This window comes from Schistocerca serialis, chromosome 6 (assembly GCF_023864345.2).
Source record: "Schistocerca serialis cubense isolate TAMUIC-IGC-003099 chromosome 6, iqSchSeri2.2, whole genome shotgun sequence".
In the NCBI taxonomy this organism is placed as follows: domain Eukaryota; kingdom Metazoa; phylum Arthropoda; class Insecta; order Orthoptera; family Acrididae; genus Schistocerca; species Schistocerca serialis.
In genome coordinates this window covers 265,114,808-265,136,174 of record NC_064643.1, presented here as the reverse complement: position 1 = coordinate 265,136,174, position 21,367 = coordinate 265,114,808, and the positions used below count along the sequence as shown (strand labels likewise).

At 42.8% G+C, this 21,367-nt stretch overlaps 2 protein-coding genes across 3 annotated transcripts in view; one reads left to right on the top strand and one right to left on the bottom strand.

The window, feature by feature from the left end:
- LOC126484162 (angiogenic factor with G patch and FHA domains 1) overlaps nucleotides 1-21,367 on the top strand; it is a 288,690-nt gene that overhangs the window by 241,666 nt on the left and 25,657 nt on the right. The window lies entirely within an intron of this gene.
- LOC126484164 (uncharacterized) lies at nucleotides 6,540-16,711 on the bottom strand. The gene is made up of 4 exons (XM_050107565.1): nucleotides 16,568-16,711; nucleotides 10,171-10,341; nucleotides 7,625-7,858; nucleotides 6,540-6,990 (listed from the first exon to the last, which is right to left on the bottom strand). The coding sequence occupies exons 2-4, from the start codon at nucleotides 10,339-10,341 to the stop codon at nucleotides 6,655-6,657; spliced, it is 741 nt and encodes a 246-aa protein (XP_049963522.1). The 5' UTR covers nucleotides 16,568-16,711; the 3' UTR covers nucleotides 6,540-6,654.

Genomic DNA, 21,367 nt, shown 5'->3' with positions numbered 1-21,367 from the left:
CGGATAAATAAATGCTAAGTAAATAACCAGTGCGGTAGATTACTCTCAATAAAACCGAATTAGTATTACATCCGAACCTGATGACTTAATTCTTTTGAACTTTTTCACTCGCTTCTCTACACCAGGGATGCCTATTTCTTTGTCCCCCATACGGCAGTCTGTGCGACGGTCCAACGACGGTATATTTGTACGATCCTTCTGCATGAATGATTTCTTAAACTTGGTATTCAAAACTTCAGCTTTCCTTTCGCTGCCATCGATTGCCACACTAGACAGGTCAACGAGTGACTGGATAGAAGCTTTCGACTTGCTTACGATTTTACATAGAACTTGAATTTTCTCGGGTTCTTGGCAAGCTATTTCGCTGGAGTATCTACATCTACATCCCTACTCCGCAAGCCACCTGACGGTGTGTGGCGGAGGGTACCTTGAGTACCTCTATCGGTTCTCCCTTCTATTCCAGTCTCGTATTGTTCGTGGAAAGAAGGATTGTCGGTATCCCTCTGTGTGGGCTCTAATCTCTCTGATTTTATCCTCATGGTCTCTTCGCGAGATATACGTAGGAGGGAGCAATATACTGCTTGACTCTTCGGTGAAGGTATGTTCTCGAAACTTTGGCAAAAGCCCGTACCGAGCTACTGAGCGTCTCTCCTGCAGAGTCTTCCACTGGAGTTTATCTATCATCTCCGTAACGCTTTCGCGATTACTAAATGATCCTGTAACGAAGCGCGCTGCTCTCCGTTGGATCTTCTCTATATTTTCTATCAACCCTATCTGGTACGGATCCCACACTGCTGAGCAGTATTCAAGCAGTGGGCGAACAAGCGTACTGTAACCTACTTCCTTTGTTTTCGGATTGCATTTCCTTAGGATTCTTCCAATGAATCTCAGTCTGGCATCTGCTTTACCGACGATCAACATTAAGTGATCATTCCATTTTAAATCACTCCTAATGCGTACTCCCAGATAATTTATGGTATTAACTGCTTCCAGTTGCTGACCTGCTATTTTGTAGCTAAATGATGAAGGATCTATCTTTCTGTGTATTCGTAGCACATTACACTTGTCTACATTGAGATTCAATTGCCATTCCCTGCACCATGCGTCAATTCGCTGCAGATCCTCCTGCATTTCAGTACAATTTTCCATTGTTACAACCTCTCGATACACCACAGCATCATCTGCAAAAAGCCTCAGTGAACTTCCGATGTCATCCACAAGGTCATTTATGTATATTGTGAATAGCAACGGTCCTATGACACTCCCCTGCGGCACACCTGAAATCACTCTTACTTCGGAAGACTTCTCTCCATTGAGAATGACATGCTGCGTCCTGTTATCTAGGAACTCCTCAATCCAATCACACAATTGGTCTGATAGTCCATATGCTCTTACTTTGTTCATTAAACGACTGTGGGGAACTGTATCGAACGCCTTGCGGAAGTCAAGAAACACGGCATCTACCTGTGAACCCGTGTCTATGGCCCTCTGAGTCTCGTGGACGAATAGCGCGAGCTGGGTTTCACAAGACCGTCTTTTTCGAAACCCATGCTGATTCCTACAGAGTAGATTTCTAGTCTCCAGAAAAATCATTATACTCGAACACAATACGTGTTCCAAAATTCTACAACTGATCGACGTTAGAGATATAAGTCTATAGTTCTGCACATCTGCTCGACGTCCCTTCTTGAAAACGGGGATGACCTGTGCCCTTTTCCAATCCTTTGGAACGCTACGCTCTTCTAGAGACCTACGGTACACCGCTGCAAGAAGGGGGGGGCAAGTTCCTTCGCATACTCTGTGTAAAATGTTGGAAGCAGTTTTATGCTTCGCACATGATTTTACATAGGACTGCAATTTTCTCGGGTTCTTGGGAAGCTATTTCGCTGGAGTATCACGTTGGAAGCATTTGTATGCTTCACACATGATCTTACAGAACTAATAATGCTGGAGGATTTCCAGTTTAACAAAGGACTACGAAGCACATGGGAACTTGGAATTTTCACATTAACAAATATTGCTACAGGTGGAATAAGAGTTACAAAAAATATCCTATTGAGTTAGGGTTGAATCTTGGACCTTTTAATCTGTCGTGTTACATTTACCCATTTAGCCACCGAGTCGATCAAGAATTTCCTTCCTTAAAACGCTTAAGGCAAATGCCGGGACGGTTGCTTTGAATATGTCACGCCGGACATACTTCTTCAACCTTTAGCGATCTGTGTTTGTGCTGCGTTTCTACTGATTACGTCGTCGATGGGGCGTTAAACTTTTACCTTCCTTTATTCGCAAAAGACGTACACTCCCAGAATAACTGCAGTGGGTAACAAGATTTTGATGGCAACGGTCGCCTTCGACTATCGCGGATTTTAATAGCAGACAGACTGGCCACAGTACCGCACGTTGCTCGCGAATTCAGTGCTGGACAACAACCGAGGAGCAGCGTCGCGACCCACAGTGTATGTGTACGTCTCCTCGCTGCATGTCACTGTAGACGAAGAACGACGTCGAGAAACCCCAAAAAGATGTATTAATAATAACTGCAACAGCTTTTGTTGGTTCGACGAGGTAGTTTCTTTACTGCAATGAAATTGTGCAGTATTCTCTACAGAACGTACGGCGAATAACCCATTGGTTCAGGAGCACAGCCATTCTACACTCCAAGCGTGGGAGAAATCGCCTTCATTAATGGGTCGCAGTATGTGTTCGTATATTCCGATGGCAGCTTACATGGACTTCGAAAACCACGTGAGACGATATGTGTTGCTTGCCAACAGCGTACCGTTAAGGCCACTGGGCCAAATATTCTCCGGTGTAAGGCGTTTACTTGGGTTAAAACGAGGCCTGCGTTACGTCTACCATAATCTCTTACCGGCGAAAGATTCAGGAACCATGCGTCCGGTCATATACATACATCTGTTCTACAGCAAGAGACCTACACCTTCAGGAAGCTAAAGCACGACCGATCGGTCCCAGTTCTGTGGGAATGGTTTGAGGAATACTCCATGGGGATGAAGGTGCCTGTGTAACCTTCAGGACATCTGACCCTTGGGCGTACCGAGATATTCGAAATAGTCTTAAAAAGAGCTAGATTTCCTATTAGCGCAGGTATCTGCTTTGTTATACGGGCGGATAACGTCGATTCCCTGGATCATTTCTTTCTTACAATTTGCAAAGCATTCCTGATACAAAGAGGTGGTCGAGTTGTCTACATGACAAGTAGCTGACCAATGACAAAGCGCGTTCCCCAGTGGCCTACACTTCTAATATCCCTTATTGCTTAGTACACGTGCCGCGGCACGGTGTCGTTCTTTTTATGACATTTACTCATTCACCTTAGTGAACTCCTTAAAAGCACAGTCTACGCTGAAACGACGTATAAAATGGTTCAACGTAAACAAAACTGTTTTAAAGACAGTCTGCTCTATCCGTGTCAGCAGGGTGAATAAGTAGTTTTATTACATTACCTGTAAGAGGGTCCATTCTATCAGGTCTGACCGAAGTCAGTGAACAAAACAAGTTCCTAGCTAAAGTGACTTTGTTGTATGCTCAGTGTAGTAACCCAAGTACTGCTACCAAGTCCGCCCTAACACACAGTTCCTGACGTAGAAGCGTTTACTTCCACGTGGTTTGCGCTACTCCCGTTTACTGTCATAGCACATTCTCTCTCAAGTGTAGAACTCGCGACCTGCTATCCAGAGAACCGCTATTTTTACCACTGAACAAACAGTTTGAATGTTCAGGCGATGGTTATCATTTTAGTATGCTCGCACAATGCTACACAACCCACCAATATTCAGTAACGGAAGTTTCTGAAAAACGTCTGCCTAGCATGCCACGAGAAATTTTTTAGTGCATTGCAAGAAATTCATAATTTTTTGCTAAAAATTCAAAAAATTCTGGAAACATCATTTACAGTGCATCCTAACATTTCGAGATTCCATAAAACGACTGTGCAAACGCATATTACAATTTTTTTTACAAAGTTACTAGAACGAACAACAGATCCTCGAGACGAGTGAGCGCAAAACTCTTCTGCTTTCAAAACACACGTTCATTCTCCTCTCTGATGGGCTGGAATGTAATTTAGCCAATCTACTTCGTAGCTTTTTGAGGACGGCATGGTAATTTTTCTTGTTGATGAATCCCCAACCCCGAATTTAATTTTATTACCACCCATCTATTTTTCTAAAAGCAAATCAAACCAAAAGAAACCCATCTCAACTTATCTTAAGGACAGGAATAAAAACCTTGTTTCTCGAATCCTCAAACTGGCTACTCCGTAATAAGCATGTCATACGAACTATTTGACTCACTGTACGATTATACAATGAGATTCACACTCTCATTCACCATTAATTTTTAACAATTTTCGAGATCATTCGTCCCATAAATGCTGTATTCGTACTCTCGCTGACTCTGACAACAGAATAAGTGAAAATAGTAAAGTCAGATAACTGAATAATGTAATTACCGTTTGAAAACTGAAAACACCACATGACGTATATTCCCATGAACAAAATGCTGTTTGACTAACTATTTAACAATAAAATACTGTTTGACTAAATACTTAGCGATGAAGTGTTTGGTTTAATTCCTCCTCTGATATATTTACAAAAACATATTGACGAGTCAGAATGTTGCTTTTACTGGGAAGTTGTAAGATTTAGGTTTTAAATAATTTTGAATATCTCCGAAATTATCTCTAGTGTACAAGTGAAACTCGCCACGTGTTATTATCGTTTTTCTGAAAGGGTACATAAAATTCCATAGCGTTTGGTATATGGGAAATGATTTAAGTAATTCACAGGTTGGTGTGTGATTTAATATTGTCTGCAAAGCGTACATACTCGTGACTAGATCTGCAGTACGGGAGCACAGAGGCGACAGATGACAATTTCCCAGCTTGGGAACACGGTCTGTAGTGCAGTGAGCCACGTTGGTATGTGATGTAATAGTGTGTGCAAATCGTACCTGCGCCTGACTAGATCTGCAGTAAGGGGGCACAGGGACGGAAGATAACAACTTTTCAGTTTGGGAATACATTTTGCAGTGCACAGGGCAACTAACTCACATCTTACAGTTTCCCGATTGTCAGCGCATATCGCTACGATATAAACAGTCATGCCGATGATAGACGTGCGTTCCAGTTTACCACGAAAACAGCGAGTGACGAGGGAAAAATCGTGAATTGCCTTTAATTTTTTGTGTCAGATTTCTGCAAATATTCTAACTTTAACTATTGGATGCGATTAACGTGTTTAATGCAATAAATTCAGTGTTGTTTTCGGGATATAAATGAAGTAGATGGGAGAGAAACAGTTACCTTTACTGAATAAATATCTTTTTTTTCTTTTCTTTTTTTAAAAAAAAGAACGTTCTGAGCCAACTGCAAACTCAGCTTCTGTTTATTCTGGGGATATCCCGGAGTCCCATCAAATTTAATCGAAAATTGTTACCAAAACCTGCGTCTGCAGCTGGAGAATTTTCCTTTCGGAAACATAAATGGCTTAAAGAAGAACCCTGTACAAGACAAGAGAACGCCTTGGCGTCGTTAGAGACATGCAGATAAAATTTTTTTCCCAATATTATAACTCTGCTCCAAGTTCTAGTCACCATCCCAGTTTCAACACAAACACTAGAAAGAACATTTTCGACTTTAAAACGTTTGAAAACCCACCGAAGGAACATTATAAATCAAAACAGAGATGTGCATCGCAGCATTCTACTTGATCCAAAGGAAATAGTGAATCACATTTCCAACCTGCCGCGACAGATAAATATTTGCTAAATGTAAGTGGAACCAGGTGTTCTGCTATTGAGTATTTGCTTAGTAGCAGTAAAATTAGTTCTGAAATTCAGTAGTAATAATTGTGTTCTTATAAAATCTAGAAAATACCCCCACCCCAAAAGTCCTGAATACGCCCGTGGTCTGAACTCAGTCATATTGAACGTCTGGGATCCAGTAGAGAAATGCGCTCTACGACCAGTATCCGTGATTTGCGGGGAGCGGTTGGGCGGTCACAGATCAGGACGTCTTCGGTGTCTCTTGGAGTAGAGTCCACGTCGCGTCATCTGGGCGAAAGGGGATGTTAGTCACTTTTGCGTATTTGTGTCTAATTCAGTTGCCCAACATTGTGCCAATATATAAACCGCCTTCAGTCCCAGAGAAGTTTAATTTTCTCATGTTCTGTGACATTTCGGGCCGTTTGGTTCCATCTTCAGGAGGAGAAAATCCTCAGCTACATTTCGATTTTATATTTGTGCATCGATGCTTCTTGTAGCGTCAGCATATGTGTCCTGTCGCATACCATGCACAGCCCACACAAAATATTCTTTGGTACTGTTTTTAGCAAAGTCTTCTTTCTCTGTTACAGATATGATGTCTGCAATAACGGCTCCAGCTATGTTTTTCTTATTCGTAGACTGATTTATCGTTTTCTTCATTTATTTACCAACAGTAGTTCATCACTTACCGGGTACAGTGGGGATATATAATTCTGTCAGCTGTACGAACTGACTGATTTTTTGACTCAGTCTTTTGAATCGTTTGTATTTATTCATTTATTCATCAACTACATAGCACTACGCGACAGGCGCTAAGAAGGAGCATGAATACTGAAGCAGATCAGACTTGGCGACCAGCTGTGTGCTTCAGCTGAAGGTGATCCTGTAGCCTGTGTTCGAGCACGTGAATGTGCTGGCAACATCATCATAGGCGTAGCTGTAGGCATCAGGGCAGAGTCCTTTGAAGAAGGCAGGGTAGTTGGTTGGCCAAGTGGTGGACTGGCAGGTGTCAGGGGTACCGTAGGCGCCGCGACAACAATACTGGTCGGTGTTGAAGGCGAGACACGCACTCTTACAAGCGACGACGGCTCCGTTGACCACCTGCTGCAGCTCTGCGGGACACTGGGCGTTCACGTTGGCTGGGCAGGTCGCTGGGTTGCAGCGGTAGTGGTCACCGCCGCCAGACACGTCGGTAGGAGTCATCTGCAATAGAGATGGTTGCTAGTGAGGCAGGGGCCACGGTTAATTCTCTCAGTGTGCTCTGTCGTTACATCTTCACTTCAGAAATAGATACGACGATTACAGTATCAGCCGTATCACTTCCTTCCTCCACAATACAATGAAAGCTGTAATTAAAATGGTTCAAATGGCTCTGAACAGTATGGGACTTAACATCTGAGGTCATCAGTCCCCTGGACTTAGAACTACTTAAACCTAACTAATCTAAGGACATCACACACACCCATGCCCGAGGCAGCATTCGAACCTGCGACCGTAGCAGCAGCGCGGTTCCGGACTGAAGCGCCTAGAACCGCTCGGCCACAGCGGCCGGCAGCTGTTATTACTGTGAGGAGCTTGTCCGTAAGTCTGCTTCCCTGTACCCAAACCGCTTCTTTTAGAAAGGCCATGGAGAACTTAACGCATATATTCATGAATGCAACAGGATAGCGCGGAATGGTACCACAGAAACGTCCCGGTCACACTCCGTAAGGTGTTTTGCGGAGTGCAGATGTGGAGGCAGACAGCTGTTGCTGATAATCGCTGATTACGTGTATTCTTGCCACTCGGGAGTATAGGAATGTTGGGCAGTGGGAAACGCCTAGCAGTGTGAACTCACCGTGACGGGAATGTTGAAGCCGTCGACGAGACTGATGTCGTAGTAGTCGTTGCCGCCATAGCCGCCCAGGGTGACTTCGGCGAGCGTGACCGGAGGCACGCCGCCGGCGCCGTTGCACTGCAGCACTCCGCCGCAGTCTCCCGTCTGGCAGGTGCCTCTTCCGGACGCGTCGAACGAGCAGCCAGTGCGGCCCCAGAAGCGGCCTGCCCACGCGTCGTCCAACTCGAGCGTCAACTGTTTGACACGCCCACGAGCGTCTTATTTCATCTAGTTCACTACACGCTTACCACAACATTGCTGACCACGCAGGAAAACGTACACAATGTTGAAATCCAAACAAAAAGAATCTCCCTTTTCGTTTGGATAGCCAGCTTTCGCAGTATCTATTATATATCACTGTTTATTTGCCCCCTCTCCCTGATTCTCTCTCTGTCACACACACACACACACACACACACACACACACACACACACACACACACACACAGAGTGTGTGAGAGAGATGGATTTGTACTTAGAACCAATACATTCGCGACGTTGACGAAACTTGCGACCCACACGTAAAAAAAAAACAAAAAAAAAAAACATGAAAACAGAGTGGTGAATGCGAAACAGGTGAAAGTAAAGTAAAGCAAAGTTTTAACTAAAACAGCTTGTATGAAGTGTTAAAGGAGTGATGTGCAAAGAACATAAATATAGAAATAGTGTGTTCCGAAAAGTCGAAAAATCGTGAGGTATGAAAGTACAACCACGTTTTTTCGACTTCAGTCTCAGCTATGAAAAAGAAGTTGCAGACTTCAAAAAATGTAAAAAATGGTAATAAACGTTGTAAATAAACTGTACACTAAATTCACAAGGAAAAGTTGTTTTTAATCCATAAATAGCAAAATGTAGTAACGCATAGTATACAGGCTGTACGGAAAGTCCGGGAACACATTCAGTTATTTATTGCCCAAGAACCAAACATTGTACAGATATCATACATATGTCATTTTGAAGAGAAATCCTGATAGGTTTCTTTTTTTTTCATGTATACCGCCAAAGCGTAGTTTGGTAATTTACCGATAGTCAGCGCTGCCGGCCGAAGTGGCCGCGCGGTTCTGGCGCTGCAGTCTGGAACCGCGAGACCGCTACGGTCGCAGGTTCGAATCCTGCCTCGGGCATGGATGTTTGTGATGTCCTTAGGTTAGTTAGGTTTAACTAGTTCTAAGTTCTAGGGGACTAATGACCTCAGCAGTTGAGTCCCATAGTGCTCAGAGCCATTTGAACCATAGTCAGCGCTAGTCGTAAACATGGTGAGTTCAGGTGCGGGCGAGCTTTCTGTGTGTTCAAAATGTCTCTGAGCACTATGGGACTTAACATCTGAGGTCATCAGTCCCCTAGAACTTAGAACTATTTCAACTTAACTAACCTAAGGACATCACACACACCCATGCCCGAGGCAGGATTCGAACCTGCGAACGTAAGAGTCGCGTGGTTCCGGGCTGAAGCGCGTAGAACCGCTCGGCCACCGCGGCTGGCTTTCTGTGTGTTGGAGATCGACAAAAACAAGTGTGCTACAGCTGTTCAACGGATATTTAGAACCAAGTACGGTAAGAAGCCACCATCAAGGAAGGCCATTTACCACTGGCACAACAAATTCCTTACGACGGGTTGCTTGTGCCCAGCAAAGAGATGCGGACGTCCCAGTGTGAGTGAAGTGAATGTGGAGAGCGTACAAGAGACATTCATAAGGAGTCAGCAATGGCTGATACCTCAAATGCTATCGGTATTTCCGTTCATCTTTCAACAGGATGGGGCTCCACCTCATTTTCATAGTGAAGTTCGTGGGTACCTGAACACGGAGCTGCCGCATCGATGGATCGGCCGTGCTACAGAAGGGGACAGCTGTTTCATGAAATGTCCTCCCCAATCACCAGATCTCACTCCGTGTGACTTTTTTCTGTGGGGACATGCTAAAGATCTGGTGTATGTACCGCCTCTACCACGTGATGTAGCAGAGCTCCGGGAGAGAATACGGGAAGCGATTGCCACAGTCGACGATGTGCCATGCTGCGACGGGTGTGGCAAGAATTCGATCACCGTATTAATGAAAAATGCAATATGTCTGACATCTGTACAATGATTAGTTCTTGTGCAATAAATAATTGAAAGTGTTCTCTGACTTTATGTACACCCTGTATAAGTGGAACCACCATTGATGGTTTGTAAATAAAAGCGAAATGTGTCTGATCCAGAGCTCTCTAAATTTGCAGTACTGTTTAGACGGAAAAAACAAGTAATAATCGAACCCCCTTTATTTATTCTGCACTGGAATTTGAGATTTCTTTATTATGCCTTCATTTCGCTGGCAAGCTGGCATCGTTAGAGAGCTAGATCTGCAATGTACGCAGTACATGAATTGTAAATAGTGATAATAATAATAAAAATAATAATAATATCATCAGTAAATACTGGTAGTACCGAAAGTGTTATATGCTTCCATAAGTCAACTACCGTTCATATCCCAGAAACGGCAGCGCCATAACTCGACATCAGGTACTAACCGAACTACCGGCAGCCATTTCCCATCCGCCGCCGTTAGGAGGAGCCACGCCTGCATTGCCGAGGGCGCCCACCCATATGGTCTCCCCGCGTTGGTTCTCGAACACAAAAGTTCTCCCCTCGCCCAAGGCGGCAAGAGCCAGCACTAGCAGCAAACAAATCAGCGCGTTCATCTGGAACACAAGAGAGAGGCGATGTAAAGTCCAACCATAATATACTGTAGATTTTTATTTTGTTTTTTAAACGCTGTCCTCAGTGACTAAAGGAACCACAGGTCACTTCCACGTCAAGAATGGTGGCAGAGATGATCCACCTGATACCATCGATCTGTTATAAAGTCTTAGAATATGTTTTGAGTTAAAACATAATGTGATATTTCGAACACAATGACTTCCTCTTCGCCGAGCAGTGTGGATTCGGAAAACACCGGTCTAGCGAAACTCAACTCGCGCCTCTGCAGCATTCTGAAAGCCAGTGAACAAGGCAAAAAAGTATAGGTAGTATTTCTTGACTTTTGACAAGCGTTTTACTCGTACCACACTAGCGCTTATTATTGAAAGTGCGGTAGTTTGCGTATCAAACAAATTTATGGCTGGACTAAGATTTCTTGATAGGGGTGTTATATTATCGTGGGTGGCGCGTCGTCATCTACTGGTGTACAAGGAACTTCAGTTATGCCTCAGCGAAGAGTTTTAGAACCGTTACTATTTATCTTTGCATCTGAATATCCTGGCTGACAATATTAATTGTAACCTCAGACTTTTTGCAGATGATACAGTTATCAATGATGAAGTGCTGTCGTTGAAAAGGTCCACAAACATCCAGTCAGATCTTGATATGATTCCAAAGTTGTTCGTAGATGAGCAATGTGCATTAAATGTTCAGAAATGTGTAATTGTTTACTTCACAAAATGCGAAAACTTAGTATTCCTTCACTACGATATCAGTCAGCCGCAACTAGAATCAGTTAATTAATACAAACACTTCGTTATACAAATTTGTTGAGATATGAAATGGAATAGTTTCATCGGTAGGATACTGCGAAAATGCTGTCAGCTTGTAATGAATATTCGATACAGAACACCCGTGCCACCCAACTTAGAATATTGCTCAAGTGTGTGGGACGCGTAACAGATAGAACTAACAGGGGATATTGAAGGCATGCAAAGAAGTGCAGCTAAATTGTCACAGGATGGTTTGACCCACGGGGGAGCGTCGCAGAAATACTGAAACCTAAATTGGTAACTTTTGAAGGTAGACGTCACCTATCCCTCGAAAGCCAACTTGCAAAGTTTCAAGATCCACTATTAGTGAGGAATCCAGGAACACACTGCAGGTACCTACGTATTTCGCCTGTAGATACCGGGAAGACAGATTAATGTAATTACAACGCACACGGAGACATTTAGGCAGTCATCCTCCCACGCTCCCTAGGCAAATGAAACGGGAAGAAACCCTAATGTGTGGTACAATGGAAATTACTCTCTGTCACGCACTTCACATTTGTTTGCAGGGTATGGCTGCACGTGTAATTGATGTAAATGTCAGTACCTAGTATGATACTTGTCGTTCAGCGATCATGAAACTCAACACCTTAGGTGCATGTACTGGACATGTTTCACACTATAAGTTCGTTGTCATCAGTCTCGGCAGCAAAAGAGCAGGCGACTTTAAATTAGTTTCGTCGGCATGCAGCTATTCGTGCGTGCAAATCATGCAGTCATTATTGCCTTGGATACATCCATGCGTAAGTACGGAAATCGGACAGCATACCTTAAAAGTGTAAACAGCGCTTGGCGCTTTACAGAGCGTACTTTGAAGTAATTGGTATGTCTGCAGGACGAGGTAAAGAGCACAACATCATTCAAATTTTTGTTTATTCTACCATGTTAAGCATATTAAATGGAAAGTATCAATTGGAGGAATGCTTTGAAGGTGACGTTGTTTAGCTAACTCCAGAACATGTAATCTAGTTTTCAGTGAGGTACTTCCAAGTTCTTTGTTAAAAGAAGTGTGTAACGAAAGACTCCAAATTACTTACAAAAAACTTTTAGAGAGAAGGAAGTCATTACGCTTTGAAGGTGACGTTGTTTAGCAAACCCCAGAACATGTAATCTAGTTTTCAGTGAGGTACTTCCAAGTTCTTCGTTAAAAGAAGTGTGTAACGAAAGACTCCAAATTACTTACAAAAATCTTTTAGAGAGAAAGAAGTCATTATTGGCAGGAATAAAAATAACAGACTATGATTATAACAGTTTATGCATCCACAAGATGAACAATGAAAAATTATAAAGAAAAATAGCGTTTGCTATGTGCCTGTGGTGAAGATATCTCTGAATGTCTCTTAATGCAAAAAATAAGTGAACTAACGTCAAATCACATTTTTCCTTGAAGCTAAAGTTATTAAATAAAAATGTGAAATATCTTTAATTACCAAATTTTGCGAGGGAAAACGACTTCCCAGTGAAATATTAACGCAAGGGAGCGTAGAAGGATCTACAGCTACATCTACATGACTACTTTGCAGTTCACAATGAAATGTATGGCAGTGGGTTTATAGAGCCACTTTCAGACTTTATCATGACCATTCTACACTCAAATAGTACGTGAGAAATTTTTTTTCTGTGCGAGCTCTGATTCCTCTAATTTTATTACGATGGTCATTTCTCCGTATGTAGCGGGGAGTCAACCAAGGCGTATCAAGTGACTAAGTTACTTCGCTACGCTGAAGGTATAGACTTTTAAATTACCCATGTTGGCAGCTGTTCGTGTCTAGAGTTCCGAAATAGTTACTGCAATTTCTTCGGTCAAGGAATTTCCGAAATCCATGTTTAGTAAATCCTCTTTAGTGGTGCTGTCTTCGATAACATTGTCATTGCCGTCACGTAGTGAAAGTAGTGATGGTGTCTTGCCGCTGGTATAGCTTTCATGCGACCAGAATATTTCTGGAATTTCTGCCAGATTTCTTTCTGAACAGAGTTCCGTTGTGGAAACTATTTTAAAAGCATCTCTCATTGAAGCGCAAAGGAGAAGGAACAAATCAAATGAAGTGCAAAGGAGAAGAAACAAATCAAGAAGACTTCGATCGAATTACATCAGGGAATATCTTGATTTGTCAGTGAAATAACAGAGGGATTGCAAGGAATGCAGAAAGACGAGGAGTGTGTCGTACCACCAAAAGTCGGAAATTGCTTGATGGATCATTTCAACAAAACCGAATTCGGTCACATTTATTGTGCACAGAGACTACATTCTTGCAAGTAAAGTAAAAAAAAAAAAATGCCGTAGAAATGGAGGAGTGTTGCGCAGAATTGTGTAAAAAGTTTAGGTCCTCTGACAAATACAGTCTATAATAAAACAGAACTCAAAAGGAGATATTCCTGAATAGAGAAGGGGATGAGAAATGATGATAGACAAAATCAATTATTAAGGAAACCAGCGCCGATGATCGTGGCATCATTGAGGCATTAGTCTTAATACTAAACTTCATGCTGCCATCAGCAAAAATAATGTGGTATAAACTGAGACAGGCTGAATAAGAGCGTACACAATGAAGTAGTTGAATTCTCTTACATATCTTAACTTTATTTTTGGATTTTAGATAATGCTTAGTAATGTCTGACGAAAAGTGAATCTACAGCATTCAGAATGTAGACATTTCGCGTGCACTGCGACCCAGAATACAAATAAAAGAGAAGCTGATTGTGCGAGTGAAAAGTGATACTGGGAAAAAAATGGTGAACGTGACATACATTCACAGACAACGATGGTCCTGTAGAACAAACACGGTGAGAGGGACGAAATTTCTTAAAATGCCTTTTAGGTAGCATATAACCGATTATATTACGGTAACGAAAGCTCGCTTGAGCCCGAGAGGCGTTAATGTCCCTCCAGAATGAGTGGTGTGAACGACTGAATAATAATACATAAAGAAATTCTGTGGACCTCAGCATCCAGAGTAGAGTTGAATAGGCGCTCAACTTTTAGCAAAGACGTATTCGACTACATTTAGATAAGCTAGGGGTGTTTGGAAAACTCGTTCTCGTCAGACTGAGGGGAACAATACTGCGTCCAATGTTATTAAATGTGTGATCATCGTCAAAAAATCTCTGGAGGCTCCAACGGACAATCAAGTGAGAGAAGCACTCACCGTTCAAATATCTGTCAATTTCTGGTCATCTCCGCCAACCAAGGGGAGAGATGTGACTTCATTGGTGATGTTGTGTCACCCGATACTGCAAACAGCGTCTCACAAAATAAACTCTACCACTATCTACCCAAAGTCGAGTATCTTGCCCCCCACTTAATGTCTCCTTAACGGTCAGCTCGTTGGCACTTCCGCTGCCGATTAGCGCCCAGCGACCACGTATTGTTTTATTTCCGAGCGCGGTGTGAACACTCTGCAAACAGCACTAACCAAAGTTCATGTAGAAAGCTAATACGTATGGACTGTGGGCATTGTTAAATAAGATTCTGTGTCGTCCTGTTAAAAATCCCCAGTCGAGGAACATTGAAAGCACCACAGATTCTCAAGAAACTGTGCAACAATATTATCTGTCCTTCCTTCAGACCCATGTTATGTAACATAATAGACAGATACGCACTCACATTCTCGTTCCAGCTGTTTCCCATATAATTCTGACGAAGCCGTTCTTGACTATGCGAGACTATATGTGATGATTTGAATCAAAACCAACAGAGTGTATGCTACCTATATCTTTTGTAGAAGTTGTGTTCTGTTTTTTTGTAGGAAGTGGAATATGGGAGCAAGTAGCGTTCGTTGCGGTTAATGTGTCCATTCGATATCATCTACATCTACATCCATACTCCGCAAGCCACCTGACGGTGTGTGGCGGAGGGTACCTTGTGTACCTCTATCGGTTCTTCCTTCTATTTCAGTCTCGTATTGTTCGTGGAAAGAAGGTTTGTCGGTATGCTTCTGTGTGGGCTCTAATCTCTCTGATTTTATCCTCATGGTCTCTTCGCGAGATATACGTAGGAGGGAGCAATATACTGCTTGACTCTTCGGTGAAGGTATGTTCTCGAAGCTTTAACAAAAGCCCGTACCGAGCTACTGAGCGTCTCTCCTGCAGAGTCTTCCACTGGAGTTTATCTATCATCTCCGTAACGCTTTCGCGATTACTAAATGATCCTGTAACGAAGCGCGCTGCTCTCCGTTGGATCTTCTCTATCTCTTCTATCAACCCTATCTGGTACGGATCCCATACTGCTGAGCAGTATTCAAGCAGTGGGCGAACAAGCGTACTGTAACCTACTTCCTTTGTTTTCGGACTGCATTTCCTTAGGATTCTTCCAATGAATCTCAGTCTGGCATCTGCTTTACCGACGATCAACTTTATGTGATCATTCCATTTTAAATCACTCCCAATGCGTACTCCCAGATAATTTATGGAATTAACTGCTTTCAGTTGCTGACCTGCTATTTTGTAGCTAAATGATAAGGGATCTATCTTTCTATGTATTCGCAGCACATTACACTTGTCTACATTGAGATTCAATTGCCATTCCCTGCACCATGCGTCAATTCGCTGCAGATCGTCCTGCATTTCAATACAATTTTCCATTGTTACAACCTCTCGATACACCACAGCATCATCTGCAAAAAGCCTCAGTGAACTTCCGATGTCATCCACAAGGTCATTTATGTATATTGTGAATAGCAAAGGTCCTATACACTCCCCTGCGGCACACCTGAAATCACTCTTACTTCGGAAGACTTCTCTCCATTGAGAATGACATGCTGCGTCCTGTTATCTAGGAACTCTTCAATCCAATCACACAATTGGTCTGATAGTCCATATGCTCTTACTTTGTTCATTAAACGACTGTGGGGAACTGTATCGAACGCCTTGCGGAAGTCAAGAAACACGGCATCTACCTGTGAACCCGTGTCTATGGCCCTCTGAGTCTCGTGGACGAATAGTGCGAGCTGGGTTTCACAAGACCGTCTTTTTCGAAACCCATGCTGATTCCTACAGAGTATATTTCTAGTCTCCAGAAAAGTCATCATACTCGAGCATAATACGTGTTCCAAAATCCTACAACTGATCGACGTTAGAGATATAGGTCTATAGTTCTGCACATCTGTTCGACGTCCCTTCTTGAAAACGGGGATGACCTGTGCCCTTCTCCAATCCTTTGGAACGCTACGCTCGTCTAGAGACCTACGGTACACCGCTGCAAGAAGGGGGGCAAGTTCCTTCGCGTACTCTGTGTAAAATCGAACTGGTATCCCTATTTATCCACTCGGAGAGACCTAAAAACGTATTACGGGATGCATTTGTAATGGATCAGATAGAGAGTATTAATGCCAATTGCGATACAAATTGATGCGCTCTGTGTGTAATTTCCGTGAGATACAAATATTCACTGACTTACATCTGTACTGAAGATCAGTGCGGCGACAAGTCCAAGAGGCGTTTAAGCAATGTGAATCCAGATCCCAAATATATAGGGTAGCCGCTAAGGTATGTTCGAGTGCAGCAAACAAATATCTCCTGTTGTAACACAAAACAGATGTTTTCCGTCGCGTCACGTCAGGGCCGCAGGTGGTCGTACAATGAGACGTCTCTGTATGTCTGTTACGCCCCCAAGTATGTCGTGTGGTCCATTACGTGCGCAAGAGGTGTGCCTGCAAGATGGTTGTGACATATTTTCCTTTGTACATTAGCGTCGTAAGCGGTTCACTCATAACACCACTATAGTTACGTAATTTAAAGGATCTGAGTTGGGAATTGATACCTTAAGAATATGAGAACAGGTGTGTTTGTATTCGTTTTCAAGTGGTGTTTGCATGTTTAAGTTTTGTCGTCGATGGTTACCGAGCAGCACTGTTTCCTTACGTTTTGACTGCGTAAGCCACCTCTCCCGTTCACAGTGAGTGTAAAGAGCTTCCATACAAGGGTCTGAGCAAGTGTCGCAGTGTCGTGGTAATAATAATCGCTGATTTATCTTGGAGCCACAGTGCTGGATGCTTATCTCTAGCGTTACGTCGAACGGTAAGCAAGACAAACAGATCTGTTAATCTACAATCAGATTGCTCTGGTAAAGCAGTACATGGCAAACATTTATTGAGCACCAGTACACGTTTCCTTTTTTGTTGTCTGGAGAGATGTCGGCACTCCCCTACACAGCTTCCTCTCACACTTCTTTTTCACTGCGGTTCTCTCAGCCTTTAGATCCGATACACTTTCATAGCATCAGTGTGCTTATTTTACGTTTTTCCGATATTTTTTGATTTAATTGGTGTACTGTAGAAATGTACTCAACGGCTTATAATATTCCGAAATAATAACATGTATCGCATCTTGTTACATGGTCTGTTTCCGTGTAATATCTTTTGGAGGATCATCAGATTTTTTCTCCAAATTTCAACTTCATCTGATTTCATTGTCACTGCGGCTTATGACTGATATTTCAACGTGACTGTAATACAATTTCCACACCTATCTGGACCGAGTGAAGTGGAGCTGTAGGTACTGCCTAGGACGCACTTTCAGGAAGGGCGGGATTCAAATCCCCGTCCGTTCGCCCTGCAGAAGTTTTCTCTAGTTTCTCTTAATTGATTGACGCAAATTCTTGGTAGTGTCTTTGGATAAGTACGAGACCCATTTCCTTCCCAATACTTGAAGGAACGGAGGTGATGCTTCCTAAACGGGACGTCAAATTCCAATCATCTCATTCTCACATGTCTCACTGTGGGTGTCGCGGCATAGGTGACAATTTACCATTAGACGCGAGTGTCGTCTTGTGTCCCGAAGTTCTGACAGCTACAGTTCAGCCACGTTTTTCAGGTACAGTACCTGTCAGCGATGCTGTAGTTCCTGATTTAGCTGCTGATGAGTTGATGCTCCTCTCCTGTACGAAATATTTACAATAAAAATAATTTTTTTGAGTCATGGTGCACTGACAGATTTACGGCTACTGTTCCTACCGTGTTTACCTTTGCAAGTAACTTCGTAGGATGTCTTTATTTTCTGCAGTTACAGATTACTGGATATTAAGATTATAAGTCGGAGGACGAGAATTAGATATGCTTGTAAACCTCTCATCTGATATATAATCGAGACATTAACTCATTTGCAATTTTTCCAAAATTGTAGGCTGCTTTGAATGTTCAGTTAGTGTCCTACAAAAGTGACATTTGGTGCCCTCACACCAACAATTCCGTATTTAAATTGAGCTGCATCCGACCTATTACATTTGTCCAAGCCTACAAATGGGACTGTGTTTCTATCAAAACCTTTGTTAGAGCGAAAACACTGTCTTTTTAGATACATAAGTTTTTAATGAGTTAACACCACCCATTTGCTTCATTCATAGCTCCGGAATAATACAGGTGATCCTGACAGGTTACGTCCATTAGAGGTAATTTCGAGATTCCTATGCAGATATAGTATAACATGTCACGGTCGCCACCCTGAATGGTTGCCTAAACCTAAAAATCTTATAAAGTCGTGAAAGTGGAGCCTTCCTCTCTCTTTCTTTCTTCAGGATGTGCAGTTTAACAAACTGTGGTATACAAAACAGTTGCAAACATTGTGCTAGCACAGCTTTTATGCTTTTCACCACCGGCGGATGCAAAACTTTAAAGCAGCCATGAAGTGCGGGAGCTGGCGTTTTGTTGGTGGATAATTGTTACCTGCCGACTGGTGTACACTTAAAGTGTATATTAAACAAAGTCATATTGCATTGTCTGAATTTTTCGTTCTGCATTTTTGCTGTTACAGTGATTCATCTCCTGAGACAGCATATCGAAGTGTTGAAGTACGTTACACCCTAAATGTATATTTTTTCTTTCACAAACGAAAGATACACGACTGTGAGGACGTGATGTAAGAACAATGTTTCATTGTTGATCACTCATGGAGTACAGTAAAGGCGAAGTTTCAAGAAAGTAGTAGGGTCCACGTGCTGCAAATGGAAGACCTGCATTCATAAAAGCCACATTTGATTCATGGCAGAATGATCTTTTGTTTAGAGCATTATAGACGTTAAAGACGTGCGAGGAAGACGTCAAGAAATGTATTTATCACTGTTAATTGAAAAAGGGACTGGGAGTATTGTCATTAGGGAAGCAGTAACAGCAGAATATGTCGTTTAGGAGAGCTCACTGACTTCGACCGTGTACTAGTCATACGACATCTCCCGAGTAACAGTCGGAAGGGACATTTCACCCCTCCACTACTGGTGATGTGATTGTGTTACGGAAATTCTTGGTAACAATAACAGCTAAATCAAGCCTAGGTAGACCTCGTGTATTGGCGCACAGAGACTGTCGAGCATTGCGGAGGGCAGTTGTAAAAAACAGCGTGAAATCAGCGGAAGGAACCACTAGTGAGTTGCAAAGTGCTGCCAGTAGCCCAGCTAGCTCAATGACTGCCTCGGGGTACAACGGCCGAGCAGCACCCCATAAGCCACACGCCGCTGTAGTCAGCGCTGAGCCGTGTTCGAGGTGGCGTGGAGAACGACGCTGCGGGTCTGTGTGTGTCTAGGAACGAGTGATTTAAGTGATGAATCGCGCCATAGCCTTTGGCAATGCGAGGGAAGGGTCTGTGTTTAGCGAATGCCTGGAGAACGTTACCTACCATCATGTGTAGTGGATCAGTGAAGTACGGAAGAGGCGTTCTCATGATATGGCGATGTTCTTCTGTTATTAAGCTGTGGTTCCTTAGCGTGCTTAAGAAAAGATATGCTACTTACAGTCAAGGAACTGTTTGCAGACGACGATTGAGTTTATCGGCATGATAATGCATAAAACCTCATCGGTGAAGCAGTGGTTTGTGGACAGTATTATTCATCAAATGGACTGGCCTGTCCAGAGTCCTGACCTGAACTCAGTGGTATGAGAACGTCGACTACGCTCAAGACCCCAGCGTCCAACACCACTACGTTCTGTGGTTTTGGGTCTTGGGCTGCCATTCCTCCACAGACATTCGTACGTCTCACTGAAAGTGTCCCTAGCAGAGTTCAAGCCGTCATTAACGGCGAAAGGCGGACACGCCCCATTTTAATGACCACTAGTAGGTCTCCAGATACTTTTGATTAGGTAGTGTGTATTGAAGCTCGTCTTTGCACAACGATTTTACGAAATCATTTTAATTTTTTATAAATCAATTTCCTGTGATACACAGTACTTTTCTAAGTTTTGGCTATGTTTAGGCACCTACGTTCGTTCTGCGGAATGGAACAAAAGCAGTACCAAAACAGCTCTCTTTTGTGTCTCATCAAGTGATTTTTAAGGCGCCGATTTGGAACTCCCTGGAAGATGAACACTGTGTGCCTGGCAGGGCCTCGAACCCGGAACAGTTGCTTTTCGCGATCAGTGATCTACCGGTTGAGCTGTCCTTTCTTTCAAGGGTAACAGTCCGACTTGGAATGCAGAACAGTTGTGTGAAGTTTGGAAAGTAGGAGAGAGTTATTAGTGGAAGTAAAGTTACGAGGACGGGTTGTGAATCGTGCCTGGGAAGCAGAACCGGTAGAGCATTTTCCCGCGTAAAGCAAAGGTTCTGGTTTCAAGTCTCAGTCAGGCAGACAGTTGTAATTTGCAAGCAAGTTTCGAAACAGCACGCACTCCGCTGCAGAGTGAAAACTCGTTCTGCTTTTTATAGAGTTTGTCGTAAATAAATTAAAACAAAAGTAACAGAAAAGTGTTAAAATTATGAAAGCAACATTTCACAAAAACAGAAACGTAGCAAATGGCACATCATTGAAGAATAATACCCCCAAAAAATATTTTTCATGTCTATGATCGTCACTGAGCGTGCCTATAGGACTAGATCTTAACACTGTATTACGCTGTTCAATATAGTGACGTTATTGTTCAAATTGACATATCCATAGGTGTATAACCGTTCATTGATGATTGTAGACCTAGTAGATAGTGTCGGAAGCTCCATGCGGCTTTTCGCGGATGATGCTGTAGTATACAGAGAAGTTGCAACATTAGAAAATTGCAGCGAAATGCAGGAAGATCTGCAGCGGATAGGCACTTGGTGCAGGGAGTGGCAACTGATCCTTAACATAGACAAATGTAATGTATTGCGAATACATAGAAAGAAGGATCCTTTATTGTATGATTATATGATAGCGGAACAAACACTGGTAGCAGTTACTTCCGTAAAATATCTGGGAGTGTGTGTACGGAACGATTTGAAGTGGAATGATCATATAAAATTA

Coding starts and splice junctions, on each gene's coding strand:
- LOC126484164 (XM_050107565.1), bottom strand. CDS start 10,341: ATGAACGCGCTGATTTGTTTGCTGCTAGTGCTGGCTCTTGCCGCCTTG. Junction 7,859..10,170: donor AAATGGCTGCCGGTAGTTCG/GTTAGTACCTGA, acceptor CGTGTCAAACAG/TTGACGCTCGAGTTGGACGA. Junction 6,991..7,624: donor GCTTCAACATTCCCGTCACG/GTGAGTTCACAC, acceptor TCTCTATTGCAG/ATGACTCCTACCGACGTGTC.